The sequence below is a fragment of the Tamandua tetradactyla genome, chromosome 17, assembly GCF_023851605.1.
Source record: "Tamandua tetradactyla isolate mTamTet1 chromosome 17, mTamTet1.pri, whole genome shotgun sequence".
Taxonomy (NCBI): domain Eukaryota; kingdom Metazoa; phylum Chordata; class Mammalia; order Pilosa; family Myrmecophagidae; genus Tamandua; species Tamandua tetradactyla.
The window spans coordinates 78,065,690-78,077,805 of NC_135343.1; the positions used below are offsets into that span (position 1 = coordinate 78,065,690).

The 12,116-nt window shown below is 42.1% G+C and overlaps 1 protein-coding gene across 3 annotated transcripts in view; it reads left to right on the plus strand.

Annotated features, from left to right (window-relative positions):
• Positions 1 to 8,365: 8,365 nt before the first annotated feature.
• TTC27 (tetratricopeptide repeat domain 27) overlaps positions 8,366 to 12,116 on the plus strand; it is a 312,437-nt gene continuing 308,686 nt past the window's right edge. For 2 of the 3 annotated variants that reach the window (XM_077135030.1, XM_077135029.1), the window contains exons 1-2: positions 8,366 to 8,675; positions 9,786 to 9,963. In XM_077135030.1, the coding sequence (XP_076991145.1) occupies positions 8,588 to 8,675; positions 9,786 to 9,963 (266 nt within the window). In that variant the 5' untranslated portion in view covers positions 8,366 to 8,587. The remainder of the gene's footprint in view (positions 8,676 to 9,785; positions 9,964 to 12,116) is intronic. The other variant, XM_077135028.1, reaches the window with a different exon arrangement.

The following is a 12,116-nucleotide window of genomic DNA, read 5'->3' on the forward strand; positions in this document are numbered from 1 at the left end:
ACAATCAGAATAGTGAACATACCCACCATCCTCAAAGTTTCCTTCCTCTTTGAGATCTCTCCTTCCTTCCTGCCCCCCCAATAACCCATCAGTGAGTGACTGCTGACCCGTTTCCTGTCATTATTGACGCGTTTGTATTTCCTACATATATAAATGAAATTGTGCAGTATGTACTCTTTTTTTTTTGGTCTGGTTTCTTTCACTCAGCGTAATTATTTTGAGATTATGCATGTGGTATCAATAGTTCATTCTTTTTCAAGGCTGAATACTACCTATTGTATGGATGTATTAGTTAAGGTTCTCTAGAGAAACAGAATCAACAGGAAACACTTGCAAATGTAAAATTTATAAAAGTGTCTCACGCAACTATGGGAACACAGAGTCCAAAATCCACAGGGCAGGCTGTGAAGCTAATGATTCCGATGGAGGGTCTAGACAAACTCCACAGGAGAAGCTCGCCAGCTGAAGCAGGAAGAGTCTGTCTCTTCTGAACACTCCTTAAAAGGCTTTCAGTGATTAGATTAAGCATCACTCATTGCAGAAGACACTCCCCTTAGGCTGATTACAAATGGAATCACCTGTGGATGCAGCTAACATGATCATGATTTAATCCTATAAAATGTCCTCATTGCAACAGACAGGCCAGCACTTGCCCAACCAGACAAACGGGTACCACCACTTGGCCAAGTTGACACATGAACCTGGCCATGACAGTCCGCTCCTTGTCAACTTGGCAGCTATACATACCACCTTAAACCATACCTAATTTCTAAATAAAAACAATAAAACACACATTTTTTTCTTTCACCTAACAATATTCAAATGTCCTGCATAGAACTGGAAACACATTACATCTCTCCAGAATAGGGTGTAAATCCTCAGGTAATATTTATTCTTAAACTTGATATCTTACACCTTAAATAGTATAACATGAACAAAACAGCATTACAGTCCTTGCTTCTGTAACTGATCATGTGGTCATAGTTCATATTTATCACTACCTTCTTCCACTACCCATTCCATGTTCCCTTTACCCTCAGCAAGCACTTCATCTGGCCGTGGTTCTTTGCCTGGTGGGGTGACCCAAACTTTCATTCCTGACATTTCAGAGCCATTGGTAGTCCTGCCTAGATTGAGTTGTTGCAGTTTTCCATTGACTTTAATCAGAGGGCATGGTAGTACCAAAAGACACCCTAGGGGATCTCCTATATTCCAAGAAAACTCCTCTTTACCTCCATTATGTAGTTGCAGTCCTACTTCCCCCAGTAGTCAGGGTCAGTCACCCCAGACTATAACGTAATCCCCTTCTTGGCTTATTGATCCAGTGGCATAAGTATTGACCAGGTGGCAATCTTAACTTCCAGTTCAGTGGAATCATTGTTGTTTCTCCTGAAGGAAGCACTCCCCGTTTTGGAACTAAAACCTTTTAGACCAGCAGAGCTCAGGGTCACAGGGACAGGAAGCAAAAATTTTCCTAGTGGATCACTAGGGGTAATAGTGAGTGGTACCACTCCCATTTCTACCCCTTGGTTCCTGGACCCATGGATCCTGGCTATGGGAGAAACAACACCATACAGTGGGTGCTGATTCAGAGCATACACAGCTTCCTGGAGAACATTACCCCAGCCTTCCAAGGTATTGCCACCTAGTTGGCACCATAATAGAGTTTTCAAAAGGCCATTCCACCATTCTATCAATCCATCTGCTTCTGGATGATGGAGGACATGGTAAGACCAGAGAATTCCATGAGCATGTGCCCATTCCTGCACTTCATTGCTGTGAAGTGTGTTCCTTAATCAGAAGCAATGCTATGTGGAATACCATGATGATGGATAAGGCATTCTGTAAGCCCACGGATGGTAGTTTTGGCAGAAGCATTGCATGCAGGGAAAGCAAACCCATATCCAGAGTATGTGTCTATTCCAGTTAGAAGAAATCATTACCCCTTCCATGAAGAAAGTGGTCCAATGTAATCAACCTACCACCATGTAGCCGGTTGGTCACCTCGGGGAATGGTGCCTTATTGGGTGCTGAGCATAGGTCTCTGCTACTGACAGATTGGGCACTCACCAGTGGCTGTAGCCAAGTCAACCTTGGTAAGTGGAAGTCCATGTTGCTGAGCCCATGCATAGCCTCCATCCCTACCACCATGACCACTTTGTTCATGAACCCATTGGGCAATGACAGGAATTGCTGGTGAAAGAGGCTGACTGGTATCCACAGAACGGGTCATCTTATCCACTTGATTATTAAAACCTTCCTCTGCTGAAGTCACCCTCTGGTGCGCATTCACATGGGTCACAAATATGTTCATGTTTTTAGCCCACTCAGACAGGTCTATGCACATACTTCTTCCCTAGACCTCTTTGTCACCAATTTTCCAATTATGGTCTTTCCAAGTCCCTGACCATCCAGCCAAACCATTAGCAACAGCCCATGAGTCAGTATACAAATGCATCTCTGGCCAGGTTTCCTTCCAAGCAAAATGAACAACCAGGTGCACCGCTCAAAGTTCTGCCCACTGGGAGGATTTCCTCTCACCACGGTCCTTCAAGGACACCCCAGAAAGGGGTTGGAGTGCTGCAGCTGTCCACTTTCAGGTGGTACCTGCATATCGTGCTGAACCATCTGTAAACCAGGCGCGAGTTTTCTTTTCCTCAGTCAATTCACTGTAAGGAACTCTCCAAGAGACCATAGCTCTGGTCTGGGAAAGAGAAGGTAATGTGGCAGGAGTGGAGACCATGGCCATTTGGGCCACTTCTTCATGTAACTTACTTGTGCCTTCAGGACCTGCACTGGCTCTATCTCGTATATGCCATTTCCATTTTACAATAGAGTGCTGCTGCACACACCCAACTTTATGGCTTGGTGGGTCAGACAACACCCAGCTTATGATAGGCAACTCAGGTCTCACGGTAACTTGGTGGCCCATGGTGAAGCAGTCAGTCTCTACCAAGGCCCAGTAACAGGCCAAAAGCTATTTCTCAAAAGGAGAGTAGTTATCTGCAGCAGATGGTAAGGCTTTGCTCCAAAATCCTGTGGGTCTGCATTGTGATTTTCCTATAGGGGCCTGCCAAAGGCTCCAGACAGCATCTCTATTTGCCACTGACACTTCCAGCACCATTGGATCTGCTGGATCACATGGCCAAAGTGGCAGAGCAGCTTGTACAGAAGCCTGGACCTGCCGCAGAGCCTCCTCTTGTTCAGGTCCCCACTCAAAATTATCAGCTTTTCAGGTCACTTAATAAATGGGCCAGAGTAGCACACCCAAATGAGGAGTATGTTGTCGCCAAAATCCAAAAAGACCAACTAGGCGTTGTGCCTCTTTTTTGGTTGTGGGAGGGGCCAGATGCAGCAATTTATCCTTCACCTTAGAAGGGATATCTCGACATGCCCCACACCACTGGACACCTAGAAATTTTACTGAGGTGGAAGGCCCCTGTATTTTTGTTGGATTTATTTCCCATCTTCTGACACACAAATGTCTTACCAGCAAATCTAGAGTAGTTGCTACTTCTTGCTCACTAGGTCCAATCAACATGATATCATCAATATAATGGACCAATGTGATGTCTTGTGGGAGGGAGAAATGATCAAGTTCCCTGTGGACAAGATTATGACATAGGGCTGGGGAGTTGATATACCCCTGAGGTAGGACAGTGAAAGTATATTGCTGACCTTGCCAGCTGAAAGCAAACTGTTTCTGGTGGTCCTTACTAATAGCTATTGAAAAAAAAAGCATTTGCCAGATCAATAGCTGCATACCAGTTACCAGGGGTTGTATTGATTTGTTCAAGCAATGATACTACATCTGGAACAGCAGCTGCAATTGGAGTTACCACCTGGTTGAGTTTACAATAATCCACTGCCATCCTCCAAGACCCATCTGTTTTCTGCACAAGCCAAATAGGAGAGTTGAATGGGGATGTGGTGGGAATCACCACCCCTGCATCCTGCAAGTCCTTAAGAGTGGCAGTAATCTCTGCAATCCCTCCAGGAATCTGGTATTGCTTCTGATTTACTATTTTGCTTGGTAGGGACAGTTCTGCTGGCTTCCACTTGGCCTTTCCCACCATAATAGCCCTCACTGCACGAGTTAGAGAGCCAATGTGGGATTTTTGCCAGTTGTTCAGTCCGTCTATACCAATTATACATTCTGGAAGTGGGGCATAACTACAGAATGGTTCCAGGGGCCCACTGGAGTGCTGTGAGATGGAACTGCACTAAAACTCCATTGATCACCTGGCCTCCATAAGCGCCCACTCAGACTGGTGGACCAGAGTGAAGTTTTGGGTCCCCTGGAATTAATGGCACTTCTGAACCAGTGTCTAATAATCCCCGAAATCTCTGATCATTTCCTTTCCCCAATGCACAGTTACCCTGGTAAAAGGCCATAGGTCTCCTTGGGGAAGGTGTGGGGGAAGATTAACAGTATAAATTTGTGGCAGGGTAAAAGGGTTCTCCCCCAAAGGGACCTGGTCGACCCTTCATTCAAGGGACTCTGGGTCTGTAAGCTGTCTCAAGTAGAAATTGATTAAGGGGCCATGACTCTGCGTTTTTGTAATTCAGGTTAGACTTCTGTTCCCTTGACCTAGAACTCTTTTGTTTACACAGCTTGAACAAGAATTTAGTAGACTGTCTTTCTATTGTATTTCTAGGTACCCCATGATCTACTTAGCCAATGCCACAAGTCTCTGAGAGTCAGATTATTTTGACTCCTGTTTTGAGTCTGCTGTCTATTATGACAGCCACATCCACCTTGTTTTTGGCTTTTCCAGGTGCTGCCACCTGGCTTCTCCCAACTTGGGATCTATTCATCCCCATTGTGTTTAAGGATTCGCGCTCAGTGACAGCATTTCCCACTGTAATATCTGATCTACAGAGAAGTGCAACTGCAGAGCTCTTCAGGAGAGCTCTCCACAGGAGAGGCTCGCCAACCAAAGCAGGAAGAGAGCCTGTCTCTTCTGAATCCTCCTTAAAAGGCTTTCAGTGATTAAATTAAGCATCACTCATTGCAGAAGACACTCCCCTTTGGCTGATTACAAATAGACTCACCTGTGGATGCAGCTGTCATGATCATGATTTAATTCTATAAAATGTCCTCATTGCAACAGATAGGCCAGCACTTGCCCAACCAGACAAACAGGTACCACCACTTGGCCAAGTTGACACATGAACCTGACCATGGCAATGGATAATAATACAATTAGCTTAACCATTCATCTGCTGGTGGACATTTGAGTTGTTTCCAAGTTTTGGATAATACAAATAAACATGCTACAAACATTCACAAACACATTTAAAATTATCATTAAATACAAGGTTTCTTAATGAATACGAAAGGGGATTGACGTGTCATGGAATGCTGACTTAGTCTTTGAGCTAATGAAACAATTCTATCTTTCCCTTACCACTCAAAAAGACTGGGGATATGTTAGTTAAAAACATGCAAGTGTATCAAACCTGGAGCTACCTGGAGAAAGGTTTCATTTAAAATAAAATTTATCGTGTTACACCCACTAGGATGGCTATTATTAAAAAAAAACAAACCCATGCACAGCAGATAATAAGTGTTGGTGAGCAAGTGGAGAAACTGGAACGCACCCTAACTGTTGGTGGGAATGCAAGTTGGTGCCGCACTGTGGAAAAATTTGCCAGTTTCTCCAAAAGTTAAACATTACTAGATGACCCGGCAATTTCACTACTGGGTATATACTCCCCAAAATTGAAAGCAGTGACTCAAATAGATACTTTTACACCAATGTTCACAGCAGCATTATTCCCAATAGTCAAAAATGCAGAAACTTCTGGACTCGCTTTTTCCAAGAGTTCACAGGCTGTCCTCCAAAAACTCTCCCCACAGCGGCCGCACCAGATTCCCCACTGTCTTGATTTATATCGTGGCAGAGTCTGAGCCAGATACTTTCTTACACTTTAATTCATTCACAGAATAAAGACCTATTCTACTGAGGGACTTTTTTTTTATTGTATAGTATAACATATATACAAAGCAAAGAAATAAGAAAAATCAATAGTTTTTAAAGCACTCTTCAAAGAGTGGTTACAGGACAGATCCCAGAGTTTGTCATGGGCTACCATACTATCCTCTCATATTTTTCCTTCTAGCTGCTCCAGAATATAAGAGGCTAGAGGACTTAAATACTTTTTTAGCATCACAATTCACATTTTTCCCCCTTCTTTTTTGGTGAAAAATAACATACATAAAAAAGCTATAAATTTCCAAGCACAGCATCACAATTAGTTGCAGAACATATTTCAGTCTTTGACATGGGTTACAATTTCACAATTTTAGTCTTTATTTCTAGCTGCTCTAAAATACTGGAGACTGAAAGACATATCAATTTAATGATTCAGCAGTCCAACTCATTTGTTAAGTCGTATCTTCTATGTATAATTCCACCATCACCTTTGATATTTCCATACCTCTCTTTGGGGTTGTTTGGGCTATGGCAATTCTAAATTTTTGATATCTGAAGGGTCTGTCACTATTATGGGGTGGCAAGATGGAACTATCTGATGTTCTGGAGAGGCTGGGCCCTCTAGGTTTCAGGACTTATCTGGTCCAGGGACCCATCTGGTGGTTGTAGGTTTCTGGAAAGTTACTCTACTGCCTGGAACCCTGTGGAATCTTATACATTGCCCAAGGTGTTCTGTAGGATTGCCTGGGATGGTCCTGGTTGGGGTTTGCCAGGTTACGATAGGTAGCAAGTTCTACCCGAAGCTTACATAAGAACAACCTCCAGAGTAGCCTCTTGACTCTATTTGAACACTCTCTGCTGCTGATACTTTATTAATTATACTTCTTCCCCCCCTTTTGGTCAGGATGGAGTTGTTGATCCCACAGGTCTGGATTCATCCCTGGGAGTCCTCTCCCACGTCTCCAGGGAGACTTTCACCCCTGGATGTCATGTCCCATGTAGAGGGGAGGGCAAAGATTTCACTTGCAGAGTTGGGCTTAGAGAGAGTGAGGCCACATCTAAGCAACAACAGAGGCCCTCCAGAAGTAACTCTTAGGCATGTCTATAAGTAATCTAAACTTCTCTGCTGCCTACATAAGCTTCACAAGAGTAAGCCTCATGATCGAGGGTATGGCCTATTGACTTGGGTATCCCTAAAGTTTGACACAGTATCAGGGGATTCCCTGATGGTAAGGTTTAATAGTTTCATAGTCTTTCTCCCTTCCCTCAGGGGACTTTGCCAACACTTTTTGATTATCTGCTTAATATACGCTAGGATGTTTCCAGGCATTACAATAATCTCTACAGGATTAAAGGACTTCTTTCTTATTCTGTGCTTCCTGTGTTTCAATTGTTCAGATGAGCTATACAGATAGGTTGAATTAGTTTATGCACTACAGATAACTGAGGGACTTCTTTACCTGGGGTTCAGGGACTCCACTTCAGAGGATCTCTAACTCCCTGAAATAGTCCCCAGATGTTGCTAGTAAGTGTATTTTGTGGGAAGAACAGCTATGGCGTTCATCGGGCTGTGAATAGGGCTCTGATCGCACAAGGTTTAAGATCTATTATATAGATATCTCCTTTTCAGTTTAAGGCGTATTAGAGAGGCTGGAGGGAAGTGCCTGAAAATGTAGAGCTGTGTTCCAGTAGCCATGTTTCTCGAAGATGATTGTATAATGATACAGCTTTCACAGTGTGACTGTGTGATTGTGTGATTGTGAAAACCTTGTGTCTGATGCTCCGTTTATCTATGGTATGGACAGATGAGTAAAAAATATGGATAAGAAATAAACAAATAATAGGGGGAACAAAGGTGAAAATAGATTGAAATACTAGTGATCAATGAAAGGGAGGGTAAGGGGAATAGAAAAAAATAGGGGAACAAAGGTTAAAATGTATTGGGTAGATGGAAACACTAGTGTCAACGAGAGGGAGGGGCAAGGGGTATGGGATGTACGAGTTTTTTCTTTTTATTTCCTTTTCTGGAGTGATGCAAATGTTCTAACAGATGATCATGGTGATGAATACACAACTCTGCGATGATATTGTGAGCCACTGCCCGAGCACCATGAGTACGAAGCATGTGTGTGAAGATTTTTTTTCAATAAAAAATTAAAAAAAAAAAATCAGGGTTTTAGACTCTCCAATTAAACCGCTGTTGGGCAAATATCGGTTTTGAATTGCTTCTTAAACTGGGTCTCTGCTGCACGAGGAAACCTTCCCACTCCCTTTCACTGGCTCTACTACCGCAGCAGCCGCCTCACGGCCGCCTTAGGGGCGGGGCTGGGAGTGGCCACGCCCCACAAACCACGCCCACTCCCCGCCCCAGGGCGGGACAGGCTCAGTTTGCAGGCCTCGGGTTGGTCTAGCAGGCGGAAGCTGGGGCCGAGGCCGAGGGCGCGAGGATTTTCCCAAGGTGCCGCGCGCTCCGTCATGGCCGCCTCCGCGTCCTGGTATCTGCATGTGGGCTTCTAGGGCTTGAGTGTGTAACTACAGTAACAGTGGCCACGAGACTTCGGCGGCTTTGGACCTTCGTCCTCCCGCTTTGGCTGGCTCCGTTGTGACCCTTGTGCGAGCCCGTTTGGTCTGCAGCCATATCCGGAGAGATGTGGGCTCCGGAGCTGGCAGTGCTGAGGGGCTTCCCCACTGAGGCTGAGCGTCTGCAGTGGAAACGGGAGAGTGTCGCTGGTGCAGGTGAGGGCGGCGCGCCTGCAGGGTCCTAGGCCAGCGTGGTGGCTGGGAAGAGCAGGGGTGGCAGCCACGGGTTCTCGCCCCTATCTCTTTTTTGCTTTCTAACAAATCTTGCTGCATCCTTAAGGCTTTGGGGTGTTTGCGTCCTTGACATGGTGGGGGTGGTCTTCAGATTTGGTGGGTGCCAGGTCCATTTTTAAAATTTTTTATTCTTTATTTCCCAGATTCAGTAATGTAACAGCAACGTCAGTTACTTCTCTAACCTCTTAATGTGTATTGTTATTTAATCTTCGTAATAGCTGCGTGAAGTAGGTAGTACCTTTAATCCCCATTTTGTAGATAATTTACGTACAGGTTGCTGAAGTAATTTAAGCAAGGTCACATAACTGGTAAGCAGAAAAACTAAAAAGATGTAATTCTTGTGAACGATGCACATTTACTGTAGATATAAAGAGTTAAGAAGTTATGGGAAATTGTTTTATATGTGCTGGCACAACAAGTTTTTTTTTTAGGTTAGAAATAAGAAGCGTTAATAGGCTTGTTTACTGGTAGGATATAGGCGCATTTTGTTGTGGAATTTAGGTTGGACCCGGCAGAAGAATAACAATTTCTGTATATGTGTGTGTGTGTGTGTGTGTTTGTGTACATGTGTCTGTGCAAATCTCAAATGCAAAGGTGTGAAGGCGTGAATGTGCATGGAGTGTTATGGCCCAGTGAGTGCACCAGCAGTCTTGGAGTGGCTTTTCATGAGGGAGAGTAGTGGGGATAGGAGGAGCCAGATGGTCTTAAAACCCTGGCTAAGGACACTTCTATTCTTAGTAAGAATCGTTATGAACTTCTCAGCAGAAGGGTGGTAATAACTTCCCAATAAAGGGTATTTTTCCTGGGTCTGATTGCCTCCTTTTTGGTTGTAAATTAGTGTAGAGGAAGACCTAGTTACAGAATGTTTTTGTGCAATGATGGGAATGTGCTTAGTGGGTTTAATTAATAATCCATCACACATTGTAAGTATATATTCTTTTTGCGTGCTTAAACAGTAGATTTACCTGGTAAAGGATAACAGTATGAAAAAATGTTCTTTTGGATTATTGAACTAATTTTTTAATGTTACAGAGAGTGGATCTTTCCTACAGTTGCTGCTAGAAGGATGCTATGAGACCATGTTCTTACATTCAGTGACTCAAAATATTTTTAATTCAACAAAGATACCTGAAGAAAAGATGGACAACTACCTGGAAAAGCAGATAGTAACATTCTTGGATTATTCAACAGATGTAAACAAAATTGAAAGGTAGAATTTTATTTGAAGTTTTCATAAAGAAACAGACTTTGAGTATATTTAATGGCTCCTTGATAGTATAAGGCACTGATTGGAGCAATTGTTGAAAAAATTGTCTTTGCATTTAGTCAGTACTCAAGACATACCAAGTAAACTATGTGAGAACTCCTGCCCAGGAGACCATCCAGAATGAAAAATTAAAGTAATGTAGCTTTAAGGGTTTCACATATGAGACAGGGTTTATGATTGTGAGGCACAACCGCTACACCCCTTAGCTGGTAAATGTTTAGATCTCATAAGTTGTAGCCAAGGTAAGACTTTAGATTTTAGTTCCTTTTAACTTGGTATCATATACTATCAGTTATTTATAGATTGCTGAATGATACTTGCAACTACTTTTATTATGTTTTGGATTATCTTTGTAGAGATCAGAGAACTTAATGGTTTTTTTTTTTTTTTTTTTTTTTTTTTTTGTGGAACACTTAGTTTATGTTCTTCCACTAAAGTTTAGGTAATTTTATCAGAATGGATAGTTTCAGAGCTTTGAAACCTAAACCTTTCAGTGGCAAAGGTTTGTTGTAAGTTTGTAACTCTTTTCTTTCCTACACTCTCTGTGGCATCCACATCAAGTTGTAATTACTAGTATAATGAATGCAGTTTTGTTTTACCGTGTGTATTAACTTCCTAGGGCTACCTTACAAATTACACAAACCACGTGGCTTAAAAAACAACAGAAATTTTGCCTCTGTTTTTCTTGAAGTACGAAATTAAGGTGCTGGTGGTGCCAGGCTCCCTCCAAAAGCTCTTAGGGAAGAATCCTTACTTGCCTCTTCTTAGCTTCTGGTGATGGTTGGCAATCCTTATCTTGTAGATGAATCACACCATCTCCATCATATCGCGTGACACACATATTTTGTGTATGTGTGTCTCTGTGTCCACTTTCCCTCTGTATATGGACTCCAGTTTTTGAATTAGGACCCACTCTAATCAAGTAAAATTTCATGTTGATTTTATCTGCAAAGACCCTATTTCTAAATAGAGTAACATTTCACAAGTATGGAAGGCTAAAACTTGAACATATCTTTTTAGGGGACACAGAACACCATTTGGGGGAACCCGTACACCATTATTTCTAGAGAATGGCTTCATTTAATCTTTCAACAAATAAACCAACCTCTGCTAGATACAGAGGTGAAAACTAGACATATCTGTATCCATAAGGCGTTCACAGGAGAATGTTACTATTGACTTTTTTGTTTTGTTGTTATAAATTGCTATCATTCCTTTTTATTTTTCTGATTTACTGCTAGTTTACATTCCTGCAGTGGTATTCCTGATTCTTATTTGCTCTCTGGTGTGTGTCACTGTCATAGGAACTAGCCTTTGTTGTGCACGCACACACAAATGCAGTATTCACTGGTAGACCAGAATTTGAGCTTATTTTATAGAGCTTTAAAAAGACATATCAGTTGCTTCATTTGAGGTATTTGAAAATTGAACTGTAGTCTTAATTTACGCTAAAGATTTTTTTTTTAATTAGGGCATTTATCTTTAGGCTTTAAGATTTTGCTTGTTTTTCCCAGTTTTCCTAACTTCTAACTGTAATTGGATTTTTTTTCATCTCTAGTTGCTTATCTTTGTGCTCATTTCTGCTCTATCAAGAGCTTTATATTTTGGCTGCCATAAGCTTGCAGATTTTATTTTATTTTTTCTTAAAGTATTTTCCTTTGAGATAGGAATTAGGGTACTGTGGGAGAAGAGGGTAACTGTGTCTTTTCAGAATGAAATTCCAGGATCCTCTGGCTTTTATTTCTAGAGTTGAACCCCCACCTATTTATGTCTTAACTCAGGAGTTGGCAAATTGCAGTCAGTGGACCAAAGCAAACTGAGAATGTTTTTTACATTCTTAGAGGGTTCAGGAAAAAACAAAGAAACATATGCAACAGAGAGTATGTGACCCACAAAGCCTAAAATATTTAAAATTTTGCCCACTTCCTTTTAAGCAAAATAGTATAGAAGATTGTGTAATATAAATATTTAGAGGTTTCTTTCATTCTAGCATTTGGTAGTACAGGGTCAGTAAAACCTTAGGAACACTTTTTTGTTGTCAGTTTTCTTTTGTATAAAATAAATTTTCACTGATGTTCTGACATTAAATAGAATAT